Source organism: Protopterus annectens, chromosome 13.part0, assembly GCF_019279795.1.
Source record: "Protopterus annectens isolate FY-2018-M chromosome 13.part0, PAN1.0, whole genome shotgun sequence".
NCBI lineage: Eukaryota > Metazoa > Chordata > Ceratodontiformes > Protopteridae > Protopterus > Protopterus annectens.
Window position 1 is genome coordinate 410,823,666 of NC_056747.1, and position 27,621 is coordinate 410,851,286.

The 27,621-nt window shown below is 43.5% G+C and overlaps 1 protein-coding gene across 2 annotated transcripts in view; it reads left to right on the plus strand.

The window, feature by feature from the left end:
- NUP88 (nucleoporin 88) overlaps nt 1-27,621 on the plus strand; it is a 537,460-nt gene that overhangs the window by 186,329 nt on the left and 323,510 nt on the right. For both annotated transcript variants that reach the window (XM_044054045.1, XM_044054046.1), the window contains one exon: nt 8,900-9,076. In XM_044054045.1, the coding sequence (XP_043909980.1) occupies nt 8,900-9,076 (177 nt within the window). The remainder of the gene's footprint in view (nt 1-8,899; nt 9,077-27,621) is intronic.

The following is a 27,621-nucleotide window of genomic DNA, read 5'->3' on the forward strand; positions in this document are numbered from 1 at the left end:
TTGCAGTTCAGTGCACACTTTTACCAAGCATTATCACTTACCTCTTTACTCTAAATCCAGAGCAGGCTTTGCCACTGCAGTCTTGCAGGGCCTCATAGCCACTTCTAATCCTATATAGACCCAGCCGCCCTACCTCAGCTTTGGGATTCAACCCAAGTGTAATGACTGCAACAATGAAACACGATGAACATAGTACAGTTGGGTACCTACCATAAATCTAGATGTTCGAGTGTATTCACTGTTGCAGTCCAGGTTACCCACCCTTCATCCCCCTTTCTTTGCTGGGATTTATCTATACTTCTCTATCCTATACAACCTATGTGGTGTATTTGCTTGTAGATGAAGGTATTGTTTTATTTTACTGTATGTTTTTATAAGCAATATGTATTGCCTACCTTCTTGGGGGCACCTGACATCTGGGGCAAGAAAAACTGAAGAAAATGGCGTCGGCTGCATCTTGTATACCCCTGGCGCACTGACGTCAGGGAAGAGGTGACAGCAACTGACGCCGGACCAGGACTTTGGAATTCAGGCCAACTGCGGGTAGCCTGCCAGCAGGATAACCCAAGTGTAATGACTGCAACAGTGAATACACTCGAACATCTACATTTATGGTAGGTACGCAACTGTACTTTATCGATGCTAAGAAGCAAGGTGCAGCCTGTTTTTCTACTTACACTGTGTGTTGTCAGTTTTTGTCTTAACTTTAACAGCTTGATTTTTTTTTAGAAAACATTTTTAGCTGTTGAAAAACAGTATATTGTTTTAATTGCCGTTATCAGCTTGTCCTCATAGAAACATGAGAACAAGATACACAGTTGCCTTCAGCTACAAACTTGTCATGTTGCACTGTGAACATTTATTTTCTAGAGGAAAACTTTTCATTACATTTGGTGTTTGTTTATTAAACTTTCTGTTACATCCAGTGTTTTTTTATTTGCTTGCTTCCCCTCAAAATTTGTTGGCTCAAGCCATGGGCCTTAATCCAGCCATTCCACTATGCAAAAGTAAGAAAAAGCATGTCAGTTTTATTTTTGTTGTCCAGGTTTACTTCTCTTTTTAAATCGCAGTGCCTATTTTTCTTAAAATTGAACAAGAAGGAAAAAAGTGTACCTGTTTAATGTACCTATTAGACACAAAAAGAACTGAAAAAGCATTACTTTATAACATGCAGCATAAGTCACATTTTATAAAAATACTGTTAAGAACAAAGACTGTTTTATTTACAGTTACCTCTTTCTTTCCTCTTCTACTCTCCTTAATCTTCTTCCAAACATTAATTACATGATGTAGGACATATGCTTCTAGATCACTTTATCGAAAACACAATTCATTGAATTCCTAGTTATCAAACTCAGTAAATCGAAAGCTAAGTTCAGCAAATGATCTCTTCAGTGAAATTTTTCCCAGGGAAAGAAACTAGTGGACCCCAACCTAGCGACTGTCTCAAAAACCACATAATTTAAAACCCATCAAAGTGGGTTGCTGTGCCCCCTCCCCATACCCCCTAGCTAAGTATACCTACTCTGACATCGCACTACAGTGGGGAAAAGGGCAAATTCGTAATGTTGGCCAACTGGTTTCTTTCCCTGGAAAAAAAACGCTGAAGAGCTCGCTGAATTTATCTTTTGATTTATTGAGCTTGGTAAATAGGGATTTGATGAGTTGTGTTTTCGATAAAGTGATACAGACCTGCTCTGGAGTCCTGTACAAGTTTAACAAAGTCAAAAAGTCCAATATTTCAAGTTTTTCTTATTCAACAGTATTTCACAAATGTGATTTGATTCGTTGTAACCCACAGTTATTCGTTAATTTCTGAATTGCTGGTTTTCTTCCTGTTGATCTACATTTCCCATATTCAGTCTCCATTTCATTGCCAGTGTATTTCTGTTTTCCTAGTCAACTCCTGTGCTTTTTTCTCTGCCTCCAGCATTTTCCTTTGAAACACTTGAAATGGTTTCACTGGCATAGTTTCTCTCTCAACTTTATTATCAGAAGAATAAGAAGCAGAACCCCTTTCTGTTTGATAGCTCACTTTTTGTTGGACCAACTTTTGTATTTCATTTCCCTCATCAAAAAATTACTTTGACCCTCCAGGAAAAAAAATATTCTGAAGATAGCTAGATACAGCAGCTTGAGTTTCACACCTGCTTCTCTGCATTCTCTGATTGTTGGAATAAATTTACTCCTCTTCTGCATGATGTACAACAAGTAATCATTTTTCACAAACACTTTACTGTCTCCAACTTTTTAGTACTTTGTACTTCTTTCACAGTTTTGTCAGAATCAACTCTTTCTTCTGGTAGGATTGCATCTGTACAATTTGAGGTCTTGGTTGGTTTCTCATGGCCAGGTTTGAAGCATACACACAATGTGCCCTTTCGATTAACAATGACTGCTGTGGAATATCAGTCCCGTTGGTTGTTTGTGCTTTCATAAAATTAACAGTCTGTTCCAGTTTTTTTCGTACAGCAGGAAATCTCAGGTTTTGCTTTCATGCTCTGTCTTGTAATTCTACCATTTTTTGAAACCTCTCTTCTTGAGCAGTCTGTTACTTAGCAAGCCTTTTCTTAATTTCAGCCTCTGATTTTTGCAGTTTTATCAGCTCTTCTGAATATCTGTTTAAAGATTATACCACATTTTTCCTGTTTTTTGTCATTTGAGTTGATGTATTTCTTCAGTGTTTTATTTCAATCAGCTGTGAGCACGTGACATTTTTTTCCGAATATATTGCTGGAAGTCATGTCTTGCACCTTAGCTGAAGCTTGAACTTTTTTGCTGAGCAGCTAAAGAATTCTTCCAAGCCAGTATTTTTGTTCACCTTTTGTGATTCACTTTTTTCAGGTTCTCTAAATGTCTTCTTTGCTGGCATACAGGAAGTGCACTTACTAGCCAGTAACTAAAGTTTACCCAAAAACTCAATTTATTGGCTCTTTTTTCTGAGTTTCTGTTTTCACGCTGGGAGAGCTGATGTTAAATTGTTAATTGGTGTGCAGCCATCTTAGAAGTCCAATTTCAGTACTAACATTGTGAATTATGTTGCAAAAGTGTCTTGGCTAAAACTGCATGAAAAATGTCACAGCAAATGTGTGAGTATCTATAGATACTAAGGGAGAGAAACTCTGCAAATGCTTTTTGTAAGCATAGTTCAATACTCAAGTTTTAAGAATATTTTATTGGATAGTGTTACAATGAACACTAGAATGGCAGCTTTGAAAACAGGTATTACAGTAATAGTTATGGCTAATAACTATGGCTGGTGTATACCAGAAGAATGCAAAGTTCTGTAATCATGGCTGCACAGGTAAAAACCTCACTCTCCAAAGCCAAGAACACAGCATCCATGGGACTTGGCAACATCCCAAGCTGCCTCCTACATGAACTACAGAATGAACTGCCACCCCACCTAAGTACCATGTTCAATCACAGCCTCACCTCAGGCTTTGTGCCCATTGAATGGCGCACCGCGACAGTTATCCCACTCCGCAAAGGGGGGGCCACAACAAACCCCGGGAACTACCACCCCATTAGTCTGATGAGCCTTGTCTGCAAGGCCATGGAATGTATCATCTTGGAACTCATAAACAAAGATATTGGAGTTCTCCAAACTCTGGACCCCACACAGTTTGGGTTTGTAAAAGGCAGATCATGTCTCCTAAACCTGATAGACTTCTTTGAAGTAGTCACCAAAGCCATAGATAAGGGTAAGGTGGTTCACACAGCCTATCTAGATCTCGCCAAGGTGTTCAACACCATCCCCACTCTGGAATTATAGATAAACTCACTAAACTAGGTATAAATCCCTATGTCACAAGATGGGTTGCCAACTGGCTTACTGACCAGAACTCACACCGTGAAAGTAGCAGACTCCAAATCAGACTTCAGACCAGTGACAAGTGGAGTACCACAGGGTTCAGTCCTGGGTCCTCTCCTGTTTGTTATCTACTTCTCTGAAGTACAGGCCAACACAGAAAGTCTTTGGCTAACTAAATTCGCAGATGACTGCAAACTAGGAGCCATAATCGAAACTCCTAACGATGTGGTCATCCTACAGAAGGGCCTCACTGAGACAGATGCCTGGTGTCAAAGACATGGTCTCAAGCTCAATGCCAAAAAGTGCATTGTCATCCCCTTTGGTAAAAACTCTGTACCCATGAACTACCACATAGGCGGTAGTCTACTTAACACCGAAAGTTTGATAAGAGACCTTGGGAGACAGGTGGACAGTAGTCTCTCCTTTGATAATCACATCGCCACAGTGGTCAGGAAATCCTTCTACGTGGCACACCTCATCACAAAAGGTTCCTCAACCAGAAAAAAAGAGGTCATTGTTCCCCTCTACTCATCACTCATTAGACCCATTATATATTACAATGCCCCTTTTGGTATGTACCACACAAGACATCTACAACAACTGGAAAGGCCGCAAAAATACCTCACAAAGAGGATTACTGGCCTCAAACAGATGCCTTATGAAGACAGTCTCAAAAAAACTCCAGCTTTACTTTATCGCATATCACCTACTCAGAGGCAATCTCTGCCTAACATACAAAGCTATGTCAAACCCAGAGCTGTTGGACATGCTCCACTTAAAGAAATCCCAGTCCCTCCAAGTTACATGCTCTAGGGATCTAAACCTTGTTACCACAATAAACGGAACATGCTGGAGGGATAGATTCCTGTCCCAGAGACTTCCCATACTCTGGAACAGACTACCTATCTGTGTCAAACAGAGCTCCTTATTAGCACTCTTCAAGAAAAATCTTGATGATTGGATGGGTAATAGGAAATTCACCCCGGGGATCACTTCTGTGGTTCTGCTTGACAGGGGCACAGGAAAATAATTTTCTTGGGTGCCGAAAGCCAGGGTACCTTTTTGGCTAGGCTTGTATAGGCCCTAGGGCCAATAGCTTAGTACCTACCTATGAACCTAAGTGACGGTCATTAGTATAGGTTAAGCGATTCTTTAAATATTAAATGCATTCTGAAATTCTTACCACTAAATTAAACTCATTTCTATTGAAGTGTGATGCTTTTTCACATACCTTTATGCAAGTTTACATTGCTTAGTTTCATGCAGTTTTTAATGCGTTTTATGTGATGTATTCATAATGTTCAAAGGTGCTTTAAAAACATTTTTTTTTTTTTTTTGACATTAGAATTTGTGGTGTTACGTGGTAGTGGAATGATATTTAAGAAGTGGTTTTCTTGATGTATTTATTCAGAAGAAGCTAGTTGCAAATTGATTAACTTTCCACATGTGAGGTTTTTTTCATTTATTTTACATTTTTTGCTAAGTATTCAGGCAGAAACGTTTGTTTTTGATTGGTACTGTATAAGCTGGATCTTGAGCTTGAATATTGTCAGTGAAGTTCAAGTAGCTGTTCCCTAAATCTGACAAAACCTAAACTACAGTGTATGGCATTCTGTTTACTGTCTCATTGAGGAACATGATATGAAGCACTGCCTTAAACTCCATCAGTTTAACCGTGAACATCAGGGGGAGACTTTCCTGTTTTTGCTACCAGAAGGATAATGGTGATTTGAAATCTGTATGTAGATCGGTGGGAAAGCTGACAGTAGAACCAAAAGCATCTGCTAGTGCACTGCTTTAAGGATTAAAGCTTAGAAGGTAGGCTGTGGGCTAGACTGGCTGGAGAATGCAATTCTGAAACCACCTTCTGGATTCTGAAGGTGTTGAGCTTATCCTTGGTTAAGGAAAGCTTAAATCTGGACCAGTAGTCTGCCTTAGCAGACCGTGAGGGACCCTGTGGAGGCAAAACTCTGGATCCCACCCTAAAGGAAGTATGTTTCCGGGTGTAGATATCAACCACCCCCTGTTTGATTGGTCACAGCCTAAAGCCGCTCTGTCTCTTCAGGGATAAACCGCTAGAGTCAACTGGCCATGAGTCAGAGGTATTCAAGGCTGTGATGTCCTTCCTTAGGTTACTCCTAGACTCCAAATGGTTTGTTAGACCACACTGGGAATAATTCTGGGGTGTTATTTATGAATGCTTGTGTCTCAAGGCCAAGTCATTGGTGTCTGAAAGTTGGAATTCTACGTGCATGATTGCAGCTTTAGACAGTATGGCCAGATTCCAGTCTCAGGCTTAAAGTAGGCCTGCCCTCCGTGTCTCACATTGATTTATTATTTTCCAGCACCTGGTGGGTATCAGTCAAACATTAATCAGTGAGCAAGACTTTGTGCAAGCTCACATATAGAACTAATGGCAGGCATGTAACTCTTTTCCTTTTAGGCTCTTATGATGAGTCTGAAGTCCCAGAGGTTGTTGTGTCTTAAGACTCACAGGGGCAGTGAAGCCTTCCCTTCCTCATGTCTTCCCCACCAGTGACCCCTTTAGAGATGCTGTGAGCCTTATGAGGTTCATTGCAGACACGGCTAGGGTTATTTGTCCTTTCCATAGTCAGTACCTTTGAAACCATTTGTGGAGGAAGGTAGAGGAGCCTTGGGGCATCCCTTCTATGACATCCTGATCTTTGGTCCCCAATCCCTGATTTTATTTATTTTTGGTATCTAATTATAAGGACTTCCTGTTAGCATTCCAGCAGCACATGGGGTGACGGTAAACTGGAAGAAACCCTGATCTCTCATTTGTTTCTTTTTCTACAGCGTTTTATGCTGACAGAAGGGTTTAAACAAAGTTTTCTATCAGCATTTAATCCAGCAATCCAGTTGTGCTTTAATTACTACCAAGGAAAAGTGCCCTTCTTTTTACATCTGCTCCTTCAGAAACGTATATTAAGTGTTAACTTTGTTCATCCAGCAAGTAAAAAAACTATGTAAGTTTACTTGTTTTGCCATATGTAGTACTGACAGTATAGTTTATCAAGCGGTATGTACTGCTTGCTGTGGTTTTTATATAGGGCAACGTAGTAGAAAGTTAAAAGAAAGACTGTCTGAGCACTTATCGGATATTAGATGGACTGTTATTAATAACTCCCTTACAAAACGTGGAAGAAATGGGTGTGCAGTATAGTTTAGGGTTATACCTTAAGCAAGATGGGGTGATATTATACTTGAAACAGAAATCACAGAGTATAACTGATTTGTTGGATTTAATGCTGACAGAAAACCTGGTATAAACTCTTCTGTCAACATAAAACCACTGTTGAAAAAGAAACAAATGATGTTACTATATCAGTTTTGGCTGCATTTGTAAAATATATTACATATAATTGTTGATGTTATTTTTATGTATTTACATATTAATGTTTTTATTTTGTGTATATTTATATATTCTTATGTATACAGCTGTAAAAGTATGTGTGTATTAGAGTGAACAAATTCAGAACAGCGATTGTCTTTTAAAAGGGTATGAGACTGATTTTTAAACAAGCATTGAGAAAAGGTGACGGCCTGAAAACTTTGCTGATCTTAATAAATTGTTTGGAGTTTTGGTTTGTGTTAATGGACATGATCATTTTTGTATGGTTAGGCAATGAATGGCCAGAGTTGCAGTGATTAGCAAGATGGTTGGCAGGTATGGATGATCAATTGCGAGGTACCTCCCAGCAGGAGTTAGATGATCAAATCCGTTTATGTTATGATATTATTTGTTCCCTTAAACTTTTTAAGGGTTACTTTCCGCACATTATGTGACATAGTCCTAAATGCATTGCTGTAGCCTGGTCTAATGATATGACTGTGGAGCACTTTGCAAGATGCCTTTCACACACAGTGTGGTCATTTCAGATATATGTAAAAGAATGGAAGACAGAAACAGTCTCTTGAGTCATGACACAGAGTTGCAGAGGTGGGTACAACAGTGAAGGATGGGCCAAAATGTCCTAAGACAGAGTAAGGCTGACCTTACTGTCCATAATGTAGTAGCTGAGGTTCATTGCAGATAAATGCTAAGTATTGTACCTGAGTTGGTATAGTTACATTGTAAAGTGTTAACTGAGGGAAAAGAAATGATGGTGAAAAAAATAATTTATGGTTTGTTTGCTCATGGTAGGCAAATACAGTTTTAATAAAGTTAGAGACAGTGGCAGCAATAGACATAATTCATGGGTGCAGCTTAACCTCAAAGTGTGTGCGTGGGGGGGGGGGGGATTCAGAAACAAATAAGCAATTTTTTGTTGTGCTGCCTCCTAGTCAGGTCACACACCTGGAGTACTGCTTGCAGTTGTAGAGGTCATGCTAGGAGTGGGACATCTGTTGCTGGAAGTAGTCCAGAGGAGAACCACCAGAATGACTTGTAGGATGTAGGGGAAAGGATGTGACCAAAGAACAGAAGAGCTGGAGTTCTTACTGTAAACCAGAATAAGATGAGGGAATCGTAAGGAGGCTCAGGATCATGTCAAAAAGAAGTAAAGAGGTCAGACTGAATTGGAAATGCAAGGGAAAGGAGATGTAAAATATAGGTTTTATGGATCAGGTGCAAAGTATTTCTTCACAGAGAAAGAACTGGTCCATGGAATTCATGGAAGTATTCAAGAGGATTTTGGGATATGCAAAGAAATGGTTATTTTGAACAAAGCAGATGGATGAGTGATAGAAAGTTTAAGTATACTTAAGGGACGACCAGCTAGGCTAATATGTTTCCTCCTGCTGTTAAATAATATAATATAATGTAATTTCAGAAAGTTCTGGATTTCTGTATGATGTTATTGAAAACAGAGAATAAAAAAAAAAAAAAACAGTTTAGTACTGTGAGCTATTTGGAGCTTTGAGCCTTTAAGAACTGAAACGGAAGGTTTACTTATGTTCTGTCCCATCTTTATTAATGCATGTGGGACATTATAATTGCCTTATAAAACTTCATTTTGTCCATTTGTTGCAAATTTGACAGCCAGAGAGTATTGCATGTTACCAAGAAACAGAGTTTTTGCCTGCTTACTTACTTCCCTTGCCGTCCTAATCCTTTTGTTTTAGGAGTTCTTATACAGCATCACTTGGTGAAGTTGCAGTGGCATTTGATTTTGGTCCCTTGGTGGAAGTTTCTCCCGTGTTACTGGGCCAAAAAGGAAAGGCAAATCTGTTTGCATATCCACTTTACATACTGTATGAAAATGGAGAAACATCCCTTACATACGTCAGTATCTCACATAGGTAAGATGAGAATGATCTTGGCATTCATTATTAAGTTGTATATTTTTATTTTGTGATGTTAAATATTAAGTGCTCATGTGAATGTTTAAGTGTTACACTAGAAAGGCAAGAAAACAGAAATGGATTATTAGAACAGGCCGCTAAAGGTCAAACATTGAGGACCATATTTGATTGGTTTACAATTAGATTCATCTGGTTTGCATTTCATTTTCCCCCTCTTAGAAGCTCTCTTGCTTTGGGACATGATTTCTCTCTGCAGTGGTGGATGTAGCGATGTAACATGCCACACTGTAAGAATGTCATCCTCCACAAGTTTTCTTCCACTCAAATAGTTTGGACGTGAACTAGAGTCAGTGTCTGGTGTTCTGTGGCTTTACACATAATGCAAAAAATGTAGTGTAGTCACATTTTGGGAAACAAGTCTTTTAGCAGGACTTCTTGGAGGGATAGGTCTATTACTCAAAGGATTTCCTACCTGTGGAGCACAGCACCTTATCCGCCTTCAGCTCAAGTCTTGATGATCAAATAGGTTCACATAAATAACCCCATGATTTAGTAGTACACCTTTATCAAGAATAGTGTAAATGTACTGGCTGTACTTCATAGGCTGTATGGCTAGGCGATATATGGTTCTTCAGGTCACCTGATTAGGATGAATTGTTGATCTTGATCCTGAGTGGTATTTTAAAAAGTTCTATGTTCAGTGTGTAAAGCAACATAATATTAAGAGTGTCCATATGGTTAGTAAATAATGTGCCAAGACCTAGAATATTTTCTGCATTGTGCAGTAGAGGAGCATGACATGAAGTACTGCCGTATGTGTTAAAGATTCATCTTGGTCATCCAGAGACATCTGAGGAAGAAATTGCAGGCTTACCTCACTTACCGTTAGGACATTGTTTATTGATGGTGTCTAGTGTAGGGATCAGGAGCATGTTTTTTTCTTGAATACTCATTGCTAAAGAATGTACCGAATGCCATAGAAAGAGGTGGTAGGCATCTGTCATGACCTTCTTGGAGGTTATTTCAGAAATGAGCCTCCAGTTTCCACATGTAACCAGCTTGTCCTAGACCATTGAGGGCTCAAGCTTGAATCCTTCTTGACTTGACTGATGATGAGACGCATTTGAAAGCTCACCCTTGACTCACTGTTTGGGGAGGGAGCTGTCTGTAGGTGTTTTTGTTGGTCTTTCACTGAATGATTGGTTGGTGCTTTTTCATGACTGACCTGATCACAGGAGTGCAACCCCATGAATCACATGTCTGTTGCTTGATGGTGATATTTGTGGCCAAGAACTCCTTGCTTTTAATGTCCTCTGAAGCCCAGTATGGTTCAGTGGCCCTGGAAGATGACACTCCACTCGTTTTGACATACCAGGATTCATAGTGCAAGCTTTCACCTTTGGGCAGATGATGGAAATCTTGTAGGCCCTGTCCTGTAGGGGTAGGATTGCCCGGGGCAGGCCTCTCAGGCCTTTGTCATGTCATCAGCACATTCAGAGTGTTAGCTTCCTGCTGTCCAGCATTCAGCATGCACCAGTCACATGCCCAACATCTATGCTTTTGAGGGTAGGGAAACTCCCTTTGTGGAGTTTGAGAACATGGAGGCCATTATTTTTGAGATTGGTAAAGAGAATGAGTCCTTTCTTGTGTATGGAGCCAGTTAAGGATGCTATATAATGAGCCTAGAAAGACCCAGGCCCTGCTTCTGTGGTACCACCTCCCTCCCCAAAAAAATGCACCGTCTCTCTGCAAGCTCCCTGCTGAGAGAGAGAGAGTGCATTTTTTTTGGGAGGGGGGGGGGTGCTACCAAAAAAATGCACTGTCTCTCTGCAAGCCCCCTGCTGAATGGAGCTCGACCATGACCAACTATCCACATGTTAATTCTTTTGTGTTTTCCTCCTCCTAGTTTAGGACCCAGATCTTGCATCCAAACAAGGAATCTCAAGCCTTGGACAAGATGGGCAAGGGAGTATTCTCCTCTGCCACATTGGTGCTTTGAGTCTTCAACAGTTTGCCTCATCTGTCTGGATTTCAGTCTACTGTAGTTGACAGGGCACAGGAGAAAGCTTACCTCCTGAATTTGTGCACTTGGAAAAATTGTTGAGTGTGAAAGAGCTTTATCCCTAATGGGCTTCTCCATGATCCACTAATTCTGACTGTGCTCATGCTGAGGCTTGGATAACAGGTTCAGACATTTGTGTGTGCAGGTTGGCCTAATTGTGTCTCAACCCCAAGGATGAGTTCAAGCAGTCTGTTGTAAAACCCTATGAATGAAGGAGATTTCAGTTACTGAACTTTCTCAGGACTTTGTGAGTGACATCTTGAAATGGAAGTAGTACCTTTCATTTCTGTGTACTTGTTTTCTTTTACACCTCTTCGAATTCCCCCAAAGTAAAAGAAGTTTTTTTACAGAACAAGGACGACACTTAAACCGCATGTGGTCCTTCCCCCTCTGGTGCCAACTATGTCACTGGTGGTGATGACTGCACTGATTCCTGTTCTGGGGCTTGCTTATTTGAGGGGAGAGGGGCTTTTTTATGAGTTTGCCCTGTCTTGGAGATCCATCATCAAAGACCTGTGTGTTCTTGACTTAGGAGTGGATGGTTATGTCTTAGCTTTTCCCCCCCTAAGGGCTCCAGCTAGGAACCAAGTCATTTTGTAGAACTCTTTGGACATGCCCATTCCATGTTCCTGTAAGGGGGCATATAGTTTATTTATCCTTCAGGACAAAGTCAAAGGTTCTGCTCTGTTCTGTTTATGGAGAGCCTCTTTCCCATCCTGGATCTTGATAACGTCTCTGAGCATATTCAGCATATCAAGTCACAGAAAGTGATTTGAGAGAGAGATGTATGTTTCTGCTGTTCCATGATAACTGCTTTAGATTCTTGGACATAATGGTTACAATTAGTGTCAGTGTTTGGAATCCGTAAATTACATTCCTGTAGTTCATTTTAGGTAGACACCATGTTCACAGTGTGTTACCCTTTGGACTTTCCTCTGCATGTAGAATGTTTACCAGAATGTTTCCTGCAGTAGCATAAACTGTCCAGGTTAAGGATCTCCATGTGCTCTCTTTGGATGAATAGTTGCAGGGGCACCATTAAATACCTATCTGGTGACATCTCTGAAGTGGATGTTTTCAGATGTAGTCCCTGGATGTGACTATAAAACTGCATGTGATGTCCTCTCTAATCACATCTCAGAGGACTTTCTTCAGTAAAGCATAGTTTAGCACTTTTTCTTGTCTACCATTCGTACCTACAGAGAGGACCCAGGAATTCATGAATTTGCCAGCTTGGTTGAGGACACAGTAGAGGGTCCAAGTTTAGAGGGGCTGCACATGATATGTTTGCATTACACTCTGAAGTATCAGTTGTTGCTGACGCATACATTTGCAGATTATCCTGTGGTGGCAGACCCCTCTTGCTAGGCCCTTGAGTGGTAAAAATCTTCAGAACCTACAGCTAAACCTTCCATTCTTGCATTTGAATCTGTCACAGTTGATAATGATGGGTACTTCTTTGGCAGAATGGAAGCTCGCCTCAACTCTTCCAGCGTTCATGGGAAGTTGTCCCCACTTGCTGTAGGTCTCTACATCAGCTATTCGGCTGTATTGTCATGACCCTAAAGGGCTTGGAAGGGAAGCTGCTTCCAGAGTGTCTTGTAACTTGGGTCATTTTCCAGTCTGTGTGTTACCTAAACAAAAAAATAGCATACAGTCATCCTGTCCATCTAGAAAAGCATCGTTCATCTGGGAATATGGCATAGACAGAATATCACACTCTTACCAGTTTATGTACTGGGTGAAGTGATTGTTGTAGCAGACTCTCCTCCAGTCTTCTCCTGGACCTCCAGATCTAAAGGTGTGTCTAATTCGGATTGTCTAAAAAGAGACACTGCAGAGATTGATTTGTTTGTTACTTAGGAGAATTGAAGCTTTATCCCACTTCTGTTTAGTACAGTAGGAAAAGGGAAACTTAATGGTGAACATTTTCTCCATCCTTTGACAAAGGGATTTTTTTGTTTGCCTTCCCTCCATTCCCTCTGATTCCAGGCATCATTATAAAAATCAAAAAAGAATAGAATTTATCCATCTGAAGTAGTTAACTTCATTTGACCTTCAACCTGTAGGTTATGGATCTGTAACGGATCCGACTCTGCTGCATATCCAGCATCTGATCTGAGCTCAAAGCTCCTCTCCTTACCTGTAATGCTCCCGGTCTCTTTCCTCCCCCCAGATCTCATTTGCTGCTGAAAAGTAAGCAGGGCCGGCCTTAGCTGAAAAAGCACCCTAGGCAAAGTAGTGCTCTGGGGCTCCTTAAGCCCTACCCACACCATACTCTAGGAACAACCCTGTTTTTGCCACACCCACAGGTAGGTCACTCCCACAAAAGCCACTCCAGTTCTTTCAATTTTTTAAATGCATGAAAAATTAGTGAACGCCTTGTCATACTGTAACAGATACCTTGTAATGTAGTTAAACTGCAAGTGAAGGCTGAATTTTCCTTAATAAACCTGCTTGATCTGTTGTTCATTTAAAGATTTTATCTACAGTCATGACAGACAGTAATAGCATTACATTTTACAAGGTGCGTTAATGTTTACATGTAGAACTTGCATCATTTAGACTGGTGTAGCATCAACTCTGCAGTACGCAATGACTGTCTAAAATATTACACATTACATTACTACATACCCTGATGTGTGTTTCATACTCTTCAGAGGTCAACCATCAAGTCAACATACTTCAAATTCAGTGGCACATTGTGATCTGTTGTTGCAACTGTATGCAGCCATAATGGTCCACTACTTCAGAGATAATTTATTTAGCATGATGATTCCACACTTCATAGTCCGCTTCCACCACCATATTCAAAGTCAAACAACTATTCATGACAAAAAATCTCCCACTTTCTAACCCTAGTAGGCAGATCTACAGCTATAATATGGCATACCCATCACCGATCGCATTCACCTCACAAAAAGTCTTACCTGATGTCAAAGTGCTTAACATATGCAGATTCATAACCCCCTCAAAAAGGGATCACTGTACCTCCTTAGAGAAAGCTAACTGGATGGCCATTCTCCAGAGGACCCTTTTTATTATTTTTTTTATATTTATTTATTAAAAACATAAAAGCTACCATAGAGATTGTTCTCACCACAGGGCCTTCAGTCCTTCTCAACCCATGCCTCTTGCATACAACTGCCAACTACTCACAAAGAGTCACTGTTCCTCACCTCCATACATATTTGCCAGCTGTATGGCTATCACCTCGTCCTCTCTCACACCAGCTGTCCTCTCGCCCTCCTCTAACCTTTTCACAGCTGAGGGTATAGGTTTTCTCCTCACTGTATAGCTTTTCTCTTACCTTTTCATGTGATGATGTCCTTCAAGGATGCATCTGCAGTCATAACATATGGGTTGTCCTGCCTCAGGCAGCCCTTCGGTCGGCCGGATTCCAAAGTCCGGGTCTGGCCTCGGCTGATGTCGCACTTTCCCCAACGTCAGAGCGTCTGGGGTATAAAAGCATCAGCCGACGCCATTTTCCTCAGTCTTTCTTGCCACGCGGTGCCGAAGCAGAAGCTGTTCGCAAGTACCGGTCGGTCAGATCCAGTGATTTCAGCTACCGAAGACTTCGAAAAAAGCTAAGTACCCCGTTGGGGACTCTTTCTTGCCTCAGCCGATGTCAGACAAAGTAAATAAATGTTTAACTTGTGGAAAACAAATACCTCATAAGGATTTCCATTCTTACTGCCTTCCTTGCTTAGGCCCAGACCACGACGTATCGGCCTGTTTAGCCTGTGCCTCCTTCAACCGACGAACTCTTAGACATCGGTCGGAGTTTGCAGAGGAATATTTTGGAGCCGCTTTTGCTTATAAAATGCCGTCTGAGACTCCGACTTCGCATATGGACAAAAAACGCAAGGAAAAGGACCGACACTCGCGGCCCGCGGTTTCGGCTGAAACCACGGCTAGGCCTACCGCGAGTGTCTCGGTTTCGGCCGAAACAGAGTCCTCGGCGATTCCTTCTTCCGAAACCATACTTCCGACCACCGAGGCCCGAGAGGCCCCGGCTGAGTCGGCTTCAGAACTGCCTACCGAAGCTAGTGTTCAGGAATTGTCCGACACCATACCTTTGGACATTTCTACCCCTGCACGTGGGGCAGCTAGGCCCCCTGCTTCCATGTCCATTAAGGCCTTTTCAAGGGCTAAAGCTGCCAAACTTTCTAAAGCTTTGCCTGCCAAATCTACCTCCCAGAGGCCTTCCTCTAGTTCACAGATCCTCAGCCTTGCTGTGGACCTTATTTCCTTGATTAGGGGTTCTCAACCTCACCCAGACAGGGCCTCTCAACCTCCTCCAGACAAAAGGCCCGGGACTGACCCCTCTGATCCACACTCCTCAGATGATTCCACGGATGGATCTGAGTTGTCAGACCACCAGGAAGGGGCTTACTCGCCTTATGAGGATTCAGATGCAGAGGAATCTATCCCTTCGGCCTCCCCTCCTGAAGAGTTTTCCTTTGGTGAGACTCTACACTCCATGAGAGATCATTTTCAATGGCAAGGTCAGGATTTCTCTGATTCTAGAAAAAGTGACCTTTTTGCATTTGCCTCAGCATAGGCCCTTAGCTATGCCTCCTGTTCTGAATGTAATTGATGATGTGTACAATGATGTTAGTACAGCCCCTGATAGTCTCCCTCCGGCCCCTGCCAAACCTGACAGATACTACAGGGTCCCGGATTCTCATTTCCATTTGTATAAAGCCCATTCTGCAGACCCAGAAACTATTTCTCAGGGCCCTAAAGGAGTTGCGGCCGCTACTGCCAAAAATCCTCTACCCTCTGACAGAGAGTCTAGAGCTTTAGAGAGATGGGGAAAGAAGGTGTATACTTCTGCAACTCTTTCTGTCAGGGCATTAAACTGTCAATTTCATATGATACAGTACCAGGAGTATTTGTTAGATGAACTGAATAAGAAACTTTCTTCTCCTGAACCCCTAGACCGTAAATCCCTTCAGGATTTGGTACACAACTTGCAACAGGTTAGTAATCATTTTTTAAAATGTGGCTATGATGCACTGGAGGCTTCATTTAGATCAGCTATGACTGGGGCAGTTATTCGTAGGCATGCCTGGCTGAAGGAGCAATCTTTGCCAGACCATGTCAAAGCTAAACTCCTGGATGCTCCAATGGAGAAACAAAATTTATTTGGCTCCTCTGCTCAGGAGATCTTAAAAAAGGTTGAAGAAAAGGCAAAATCTGTGCAAACAGTTAAAGATTTCCTGCAAGTTCAACCACTGAGATTCAGCAGAAACTGGCCTACTAAGAATTGGTCCTTTCCAGACTCGGACAGAGCCCAGAGAGGCAGGAACAGGCGCCCTAGAGGCAGAGGTTAACTCTGATTCCGCCTACCAGGGATCAACTAGAAGAACCCTTGGGCGGAAAGCTGGCTTTATTCTCAAAAAACTGGCATTATATCACAAAGGATACATGGGCACTGCAAATAATAGACAAAGGATACAGGTTCCACTTTCACACTTTGCCAGAAAGAGGCGGAATGCCAAACCTTCCACCAAATCAGAGGGCAGAGGCTTTAAAACAAATCAGCAATTTACTTCAGATGAAAGCTATAGAAAAGGTACCATGTTCAGAACAAGGCCAAGGATTTTACTCCAGACTATTCCTTGTACCAAGAAAGGAAAATCAATGGAGGCCTATTCTCGACCTGTCCGCACTGAACACTTATCTCATTGTGCCAAAATTCAAAATGCTGACCCTACAGCAACTTCTTCCCATGTTGGGCAAGGAGTCTTGGCTGGTGACTCTAGATCTCAAGGAGGCATACCTGCACGTCCCTATTCGACCAAACTGCAGAAGACACCTCAGATTTCTTGCAGGATCAGAGCATTATCAATTCTCAGCATTGCCCTTTGGCTTATCTACTGTGCCCAGAGTATTCACGAAATGCCTGGCATCAGTAATTGCACATTGCAGACTACAGGGAATTCAAATTTACCCACACCTGGATGACTGCCTAATACAAGTGGACAACAAGGAAAATTTGATAAAGGACTTGGCCTATGCCATACACCTGCTACAGACCTTGGGATACACAGTCAACATCCAAAAGTCAAGACTAGTACCATCCCAAAGGATAACCTTTTTGGGTGCAGATCTGGACACAACCACCCAAATGGCCTTTCTCACAGAAGAAAAACAAAAACAACTTCCAGATTACTTCATGATTCTGCCAAGAGAAACTCAGCTTACTGCAAGGAAAATCCTGCAGGCCCTGGGTTACATGGCATCCTGCATAATTCTAATACCGCATGCCAGGCTGCATATCAGGAAATTACAATGGTACCTCCGGAGTGTATGGTCTCAGCACAGTCACAGTTTAGAAACCATGATACCAATCATTCCATGCCTTCAAAAGGAATTCCTGTGGTGGGCTCAGGCCTGCCAGTCCAACAGAGGGTTGCCTTTCAACAAACCAAAACCAAGGCAGACCATCACCATGGATGCCTCAGACCGAGGATGGGGAGCACACATGGAGGACAAATGTATCCAAGGCCTATGGCCTCAAGGACAGCTAAGCATGCACATAAACCAAAAGGAAATGCTGGCAGTGAGGTATGCAATCGAGGCATTCAAACCCTTCCTCCAACAAGGACACCTGCTAATAAGGACAGACAACACCACGGCCATGTGGTACATAAACAAGCAGGGAGGCACACATTCCTACCCTCTATGCCGGATGGCTATGAATCTGTGGGAACTATGCCTGAATCTCAATATCCAACTACAGGCCCAATTCGTGCCAGGGAAAGAAAATGCACTGGCGGACAGCTTAAGCAGAACTACCATGGATGCACACGAATGGATGCTGCACCCAGACATCTTCCAACTCATAGCAAAGACATGGGGAATGCCGGAGATAGATTTGTTCGCCTCCCCACTCAACAATCAACTGAAGACATTCTGCTCAAGGACATACCACCCACAAGCTTGGAGGGTGGACTCTCTCTCTTTCAGCTGGAAAGCCCTAACAATGTATGCTTTTCCACCTCTCCCATTGATGTACAAGGTTTTACTGAAGATCAGGGAGGAACAGCCAAAAGTGATACTAATAGCTCCGGACTGGCCAAGACAGCACTGGTATCCATTATTTAGAAGCATGTCTCAGGCAAAATTATGGCCTCTCCCCCTATGGCCTCTTCTTCTGACGCAGAACAATTTCAAGACCCTGCATCCCAACTTGAAAACATTGCAGCTAACTGCCTGGAAAATTCCTTAAATCCCAATCAAACTGTTTTATCTCAGAGGGTGAAGGACATTATCCTGGAGGCTCACAGGCCTTCCACAAGGAAGACATACTCAGCTAAATGGAAGAGATTTCTCATTTGGAGCACATCAAGGGGCACAGATGTCACAGTGGCAAACCTAACACATATCCTAGAATACTTAGCAGAATTGTTCCACAATGGCCTGTCCTATTCTTCCATTAAGATTCATGCTTCAGCAATTTCAGCAGAATACAATGTGGATCCACCTATCTTCTCACACCCTCTCCTCAGACAATTTCTGAGAGGGATCAAAAATATTAAACCTCCAAGAAGACCCCCTCTACCTGCCTGGGATCTCAACTTTGTGCTGGAGAAACTGACACTACCTCCTTTTGAACCAGCAGCATCAGCGGATCTACAGTTTCTATCTTGGAAAACTGCATTCCTTCTGGCAATCACTTCAGCAAGAAGAGTGTCTGAGTTACAAGCATTAATGGCAGTGCAGCCTTTTCTTATTTTCCACCAGGACAGGGTGTCACTAAGAACCAATCCTACTTTTATGCCAAAGGTGGTATCTAGGGTATCCTTGAACCAAGCTATTCACTTGCCTACGTTCTTCCCTAATCCACAGAATAGAGGGGAAAAACTTTTGCACACCCTGGATATACACAGACAACTACGCTACTACTTGGACAGAACATAAACTAGCAGAAAAACTGACCAACTTTTTGTAGCATATGCAACTGGGGTGCAAGAAAGAGCAATTTCCAAACAGACAATTTCAAAATGGATAGGAAATTGCATTCGCTTTTGCTACTCCTTTCATGGAAAGACAGTTCCTGAAAATATCAGGCCTCACTCCACAAGGGCCACGGCCACCACTACAGCCTTCCTACGGGGGGTGGCTACCAAGGACATTTTAGAAGCTGCTACTTGGAGCTCCATGCATACATTTGCCAAGCATTGCAATCTACTTTTATACTCTAGATCCAGAGCAGGGTTTGCAACTGCAGTCCTGCAGGGGATCTTAACTACACCATCCTTTTCTTAGTACCTCCTCCCCCAGATTGGCTATGGTATTCTACCCATATGTTATGACTGCAGATGTATCCTTGAAGGACATAGTACAGTTTTGTACCTACCATAAATGTAGATGTCCGATAGGTATGCATCTGCAGTCAGGATTACCCTCCCTCCTTCCCCTCTGTGGTATTCCTAGGGTGCTTACCCCTCTTTTAGCTAGCTGGGGGAATCTATTATGGTGTATTTGTTTGTTTATACATGTATATAATTTGCAAATGTTTGGAACTTTTCAGCATTTATCCATATTTAGCCTTCCTAGAGGGCACCTGGCATCTGGGGCAAGAAAAACTGAGGAAAATGGCGTCGGCTGATGCTTTTATACCCCAGACGCTCTGACGTCAGGGAAAGTGCGACATCAGCCGAGGCCGGACCCGGACTTTGGAATCCGGCCGACCGAAGGGATGCCTGAGGCAGGACAACCCATATGTTATGACTGCAGATGCATACCTATCGGACATCTACATTTATGGTAGGTACAAAACTGTACTTTCTTAACCTCATGCTACTACATATACCCCCTCCTCTGAATGAATTAAATTTGAATGAATGTGCTTCATACAGACACAGTTACACATTTTGACATTCTTCATTTTGTGTTTTGTAAACAATTTGCTTTACTTCCAAATTAAGAATGTAGTGTCTGGTGACTGGCCAAATCTTGAGTTTGCTCAACTTTTATACAACTCTTCCATTTGGTTTCTGGTTGTAAACTGCAGATTGAGCCTGAAAACAGTCCATATGGATAGGGACTCTAACCTGATAAACAAGAAGAGGTACAGAAGACAATTTTTAGAAGAGCGAATTTCACTATGGGGATAGTCAAAGATGAGTTTGAAAACTTTAAGCAAACACAGACTAAATATGCTACATGAACAGAGCAGGAAGAGTACTCTGTACTGTAGAAAAATGTACTAGAAGGCGCAAAAAGGTGGCTGCCTCTATGTCTATAGCCAGGCAAAACAAAGATTGAAGGGGAGAGCACAGAAGACTAGAAAAAATCAAAGTTATTTAATAAACACCTTGCACACCTACGGTCTTCATGTAGGAAAGTAAGGATAGGGAGAGTGGGGAGGAGAGATGGGGGGATTGTAACACTACTACAAAAGATACTCCCGGGCACTATAAAAGGCCCCCCCCCCAAAAAAAAAAAAAGAGATTGGTTACCAAGGAGGAATCTAAGGAGGCATACAAGATAGAGTGGCACAGATGGAAAAATGTGACTGGTAGGCAAAATGGTAAATGCAGTCAAAAGGATAGACCAGGGACTCGTATTTGCTAAATGGCTTAACTAAACTGCACAAATAAAAAGTGAAAGATCACTTAATTCTATGACTGAACAACCTTCAAAGCATTAACAATTGCACCATCCAAATATGCAATTACCAGTACAAATTGGGCATACTGGGGCAATGCAGCAACTGCCTCATGTACACAGACAACCCTCTCCTCCTACCACCCAACACTACAACCTGTGAGAGATGCACTTGCATAGCCAAACTGGAAGCAAGGCTCTCTCTAAGCAAGATTGTGCTAGACAGTCAAGAGGAGAAGGTTAACACCTGCACTACACCTCAAACAACACATAGCCCTTCAAAACCCACACCATCAACACCCACAGATAGCAACAGTAAACCCACATATGAGGAGGCCCTTAACCTGCCCAAGCAACAAGGACCTCCAAAGCTAAAACGCAAACAAACACCCGTCACAACCAAAGTGAGACATAGCTCATAACACCAGTGTGCCACCCAACAACAGCCCCTAAGGCAAGACAACGTACCCAACACTTTAGTCATAGGTGACTCTATAGTCAGACACACTGATGTCCCACTCACCAGGCTGAGCAAGGAGAAAATTAGTCAGCTGCCTGTCAGGTGCCAGGATCCGCCACATAACACATGCACTCAAGTCACTCCACAACAAGTGCAAATACGACTCTGTCATTGTCCATGTTGGAGTGAATGACTTGAGACGTACCTCCCTGGACTACATGAAAAGAGACATGGAAGAGCTCTCTGATCATGTGGCCCAAGCAGGTATGACCCTAGCCCTGAGTAGCATCAGGCCTTCGGCCAGAATGATACCACAGTATAAGGACAAAATGATTGACTTCAACAATTAGCTAAGCTTCTGGTGTCATTCAAAGGGGATCCAAATTCCAGTAATCACTGCCACACAGGTAGAAACCACACTCTCCAAAGCTAAGAATACAGCATCCATGGGACCAGCTGACATCCTGGGCTGTGTACTACATGAACTACAAAATAAACTGGCACCTCACCTAAGTGTCATGTTTAAACATAGCCTCACCTCAGGCTTCGTGCCCACTGAGTGGCGCACAGCTACAGTTATCCCACTCCACAACGGAGATCCACCTTGGATCCCAGGAACTGCCGTCCCATCAGTCTGATGAGCCTGATCTGCAAGGACATTGAACGCATTATCATGGAATTTATAAACAAAGACATTGGCAACCTTCAAACACTGTACCCCACCCAGTTTGGGTTTGTGAAGGGCCGATCTTGTCTCCTGAAACTGATTGACTTCTTTGAGTCAGTCTCCAGAGCTGTGGACAAGGGTCAGGCAGCCCACACAGCCTATCTGGACCTCGCCAAGGACTTCAACACCATCTCCCACTCTGGAATCATAGATAAACTTACTAAGCTGGGCATAAATTTCTATGCCACTCGATGGGTTGCCAACCGGCTTACTAATAGAACCCAGACTGTAAAAGTAGCCAACTACAAATCCAGCTCCAGACAAGTGGAGTACCTCAGGGTTCAGTCCTGGGACTGCTCTTGTTTGGCATCTACTTCTCTGAAGTACAGGCCAACACTAAGGAACTCTGGCTAACAAAGTTCGCAGATGACTGCAAACTGGGAGCCATTATTGAATCCCCAAATGATGTGGATATCCTACAAAAGGGCCTTACAGAAACAGATGCTTGGTGCCAGAGCTGTGTGCTCAAGCTTAATGCCAAGAATTGTGTAGTTATCCCCTATGGGAAAAACCATGCACCCATGAATTACCACATAGGTGGCAGCACACTAATCACCGAAAGTGTGATGAGAGACTTAGGGACACAGGTGGACAGTGGTCTCACCTTCGATAACCACATCGCCACAACAGTCAGGGAATCCTATCTGGCACACCTCATTACTAAGGGCTTTTCATCCAGAAAAAAGGAGGTCATTGTCCTACTGTACTCGTCCCTCATTAGACCCATTATAGAGTACAATGCCCCGTTTGGTATGTACCTCACAAGACGTCTACAACATCTGGAAAGGTTGCAGAAATACCTCCACTAAAAGAATCATAGGCTTAAAGCAGATGCCCTATAATGACTGTCTAAAAAAAACCTCCAGCTATACTTTGTGGCATATCGTCTACTCAGAGGCAATCTCTGCTTAACATACAAGGCCATGTCAAACCCTGAGCTGTTGGTCATCTTCCACTTAAGAAATCTCAATCCCTCAGATCCACACGTTCCAGGGATCTAAACCTTGTCATCACAATGAACAAAACATGCTGGAGGGATAGGTTCCTGACCCAGAGACTCCCCATGCTCTGGAATAGACTGCCCATACATATCAAGCAGAGCGCCTCTTCAAGAGGAGCCTTGACAATTGGATGGGAGATAGGAAATTCACTCCAGGGATCATGTCAGTCGCCCTGCTAGACAGGGGTCAAGGGAAGTAAATATTGTGGGAAGAAATATCCGGAGAATTGTTTGGCTAGGCTTGTATAGGCCCTAGGGCCGATAGCCTAGTACCAACCTATGAACTAGACAGAAACCCAGAATGCCAAATTACAGTCTTGGGTGTACAGCAAGATCTATTCAGCACATTACTACACTTGACAAAAACATCAAGCTTACTGTATTGTTAGCTATGTAGCCATTTAAGGTAACCTTTTTACCCATCACTCTCCTGGTTTTCCAGTATTGTTAAAGCATGCACCTGCACTTTTACTAGTACACATCTCACTACCAAAAGCACCTATGAGTATAGTATTCATTCACACAAGCATTCAGGTGTTTAATCTAGACATGGCTTTAATTCTGAAAGAAACATTACATTACTGCATACACAAGATCTCCCCTTCTACTTGCAAAGAACCCTGTCTATATGCCCTTGTGATACTCTGTGTACAACACACACGTGGATAATGATGAACAAGGAAGACAGCCCACCAATGAAATTACATAATTCCATTTACAACCGCACCACAATACTATGTAGGACTGGTATTCAAGGAATGGTATCAGCAGAAGGCACTACATGTCCCTGAAAAAGACTTTGTGCAACACTGTACTTAAAGTCATTTAACAAAAGACGAGGCAGAAACATACTGGCACTGATTAGATGGAAGGAAGATGTGCAACATTAACGAATCTGGAAAACTAGAAACACAAGCAGTGCATCGGAGAATAAATTAGTTGGCTCATATTGTGAAGGATTTTAAGTATTTCATTATTATCTAGAGTCGCAGAGAGGGTTTTCTGAAGAGTTGGGGAACATTTACTCAGACAACATGGCTAGTGGCTCCGAGTGAGTTAGTGTTTAAAAAAAATGGTTTGCTGTCCCTGTTCCATGGACCTGCAGTTGACATCAGGTTAGTAAAAATAACACATTGGCTGACTACTGGAATTACTCAGACAAGGGGAAAGTTAGCAGTCTTATCTGCCCCCATCCTTCTTCCATGTAAGCACTAAAAACAGGGAAGAGCATATGTTCACAGTGGCTTAACCTTCTACAAATAAAGCCCTTTAAACATAGTATGTACTAGCAAATATCTGTAAACTGGCATGGGATGCACATCAATAGAGCACCTTCAACTACAAATTAATAGTGTGTCTAGTCCAAATTCACAACTCACTTGACTTACCTTAAGGCAAGCAACGCACACAAACTTTCTTTTGGCTTTTTCCAGTTAGGGATCGCCACAGCGAAACTCCGGTCTGCTAATGATTGGCAGTGGATTTTTATGGTGGCGTGTTGCCAGCCCGACGCCCAACCTTCAAAGAAGGCACACACACAAACAAAAATCCAAAATACAGTGGCTCTCTGTCCACCCGCATGGTAAAGAAAACCAGGCCGCTGATTCACACACATCCAGAGAATCAGGAAGTAAAAACAGCCAATAAATCCGCCCACCTCTGTCTCATTAATGAAGAAAGGAATGAGAGGCAGGCTTGATCAGAGTTTTATACTATCGATTGGAGCAGTAGCCAGGGACGTCAGTAGTATGAATGCATCACTGATTGGATGCTTTAAATAATCAGTAATAGTAGCCAGGGACGTCAGTAGTATGAATGCATCACTGATTGGATGCTTTAAATAATGATCAGTAATAGTAGCCACTGACTGATCACATAGATGCAGGGGGGAGGGAATAGAAGAACACAGTAGGGAACTGTGCTGTGCAAATCATGCTTTGGTCTGCGGAGGTGGGGGAGGGCCTAAATGCTACAGTACAGGCGGTGAGAAGTGGAAAAGAAAGTAAAGTGAGTACATTAAAATTGTGCCCTTTATCAGGCCGGCCTGTACGGCGCCCTAGGCAGTTGCCAAGTTCGCCTCTGCCTAAGGCTGGCCATGAAAGTAAGCATCGTGGTCTGAGCTCTTAGCGAATATTTTTGAGTAAGTGAGTGTTTTTTGGGCTTTCTCTCTCTCTCCTTTGATCTATTTTTCTCTCTCTCCTTTCTAACTCCCCTCTGCGTAGGTAGTCAGTAAAAAAAAAATGTTCTTTTCGATCCTTCCTATAAAGCGTGTGTGTGGTGAGTGTACTGGGCCTGTCCTGGGAATATGACAGATACCCCAAAGCCAGGTTTTAGAAAGTGCACAGAGTGTTGCCATAAGCTCTCTCCAGCCTATGGCCACACTCTGTGCATTGTGTGTCTGGGGGTGGCCCATCTACTTCTTGATCTGTCTGTGCCGGGTTTAACCTTAGGGCGTTGAAGGACAGGAGGGATAAGCTCATCCTGAAGGGCCTACTTTCCTCTATGGGGATGGTAGCCCCTGCGCCCCAGCTTCTGGTTCAGCCTCCACTTCTACCACTTCCCCAGCCTCTGGGACTCAAAACTCCCACTAGGAGGCCAAGGGAAGGGGAGAAGTCAAAGAAGGACAGGCCAGGAAAGTGGTCTTCAGACTGCTTGGCTCTAGTTAGGCCACCGCCAAAATCTAGGCCAGCTACCAGACCAGGATCTCCCCGGCTCCACTCTCCCAGGTTTTCCCCTGAGCCGGAGGAGTCCTGGATCCGGTCTTCCATTCGGGCTTCCCCTCACCGTCACTGCAGACCGGTGTCAGTAGCCACCTCTTCCTCCTGCTCCACCCAGAGCCTTAGTGAAGCGGAGATGGACAGGATGATGCTGAAGTTCATCCACACCCAAATCCATATGAGAGTCTTGCCTGCCCCCTCTCCCTCCAGAGCGGGGAGCTCGCAGTCATTCTTTACCTCGATTACTCAATCTCCAATCCAACCTGCGGTTTCAGAGCTTCTGGATCCGAGGACCCTTGGGTCGAGGGGCCGGTGCAGATGATACCTTGTACCTCAACACCAGCTATTGCCTTGAGCGTGTCTGATTTGACGAGCTCTTGGAGTCGTAGCCTTGCCATCAGATCTGAGGGGTTGTTGTCTGCTCAGAGTCTGAGGGCAATCTTCCTCTCTGTATCTCAGTGCCTGGAGTCTCGGCTCTGACTCCCCCGTTTGGTCAGATGGGGACGGTTTCTACTGGCCTTTCTCAGGATGTCCGTTCTCCTTCATCCTTTGATGTGGTGGAGAGGGTCCTCTCGATTTCGGCGAGACCCTTGACTATGTTGTCCTTTGACTCTGCCCTGACTCCCTCTGTATTGGATACGGTCCCAGCCATCCTGCCATCTCAAGGCCAGCCTTCTGCCGTTTTGGCTCCGGAACCTCCCACTTGGGAGCCGCATGATATTGACGAGTCCTCCTCAGAGATTCCCAATGAGGAGATCCCTCAAAAATGCTTGTGCAAAAGGAGGCACTTAGACTCCCCGCAGGAGTCGCTCACCGAAGACACTGATTTGGAGGCAGGGGAAGGTTCCCTCCGATCACCCCACCAAGGATGTCTCCTTCAGAGACATTATGGAACTCTGCCGGGGGAGAGGGTGGTCTGCCCAAAAAAAACTACCTTTGATGAATCTGTGTTCCTCGAAGCATTCAGCACAGGCCCATCTACTTCCCGGCTGTCCTCTCCCACTGATCCCTTAGTGGATCTCATAACATCTCTGGTGTGGAAGGAACCGGATACGGTGGAACCCACCCCAAAGTGCCCGGACAAAGTTCTTAGCCCCCCTTTGGATAGGATGTACTAGAACAAAGGGTCCCTGGTTTATGCTATGGTGGTGGCTGCTGCCACCAAGAAAGATCTGGCTCAGGAGAGCTCTACGGTCCATCCTCCTGACAGAGTGTCAAGGGCGATGGATCGATTTGGTAAGTGGGTGTAGGCTTCAGCAACCTTCTCAGTAACAGCACTGAATTACATGGTACATGTGATTCAACTGCATTAAGACCTAGTAAAGGAGATCGCTGAGTCCCTAAGTCCATGTCAGCGGAGGACAAGAAGATGTTTTCCACTTGTATGGCCACTCTAAAGTCAGTCGTAACACCTCCGTGCGTCTCCTCTCCCATGCTACTGAGGGAGCCGCTAGGTCAGCCGGTACAGGCATTGCCATCAGGTGACACTCCTGGCTTCGGCTCTGTCAGTTCTTGGAACCCTTTAAGGCATTGTTCACCAGTGCCCCATATGATGGTTTCTCCCTGTTTGGGAAGTCGGTACGCGAGACTTTGGTCCAGAGTGAGAAGGACGGGAAGACACTGTCTGCTGTCTGGATCCACTTCTCTTCTCCTCAAAGATCCTTTTCTAGGAATCAACGAGGGGTGAAGAAAATTTGGTTCCGGAAGTCTCAGGCATTTTCTCAAGACACTCAGGACTCACCTTTCCCTGGAGGCAGAGGGGGTAATGATAGGTGTCGCCCTAGAGGCAGAGAGGGTCCGAGAAATTACAGGTCTCAAAGTGTTCTCGGACAGACCCGCACAGCAACGCTGAAGGGCTGCTCATCTCTGGAAGCAGTTGGGGGCCGGTTATCACTACACCCAAAGGAATGGGTGTCCATAACAACACATCGTTGGGTGTGGTAGATCATATC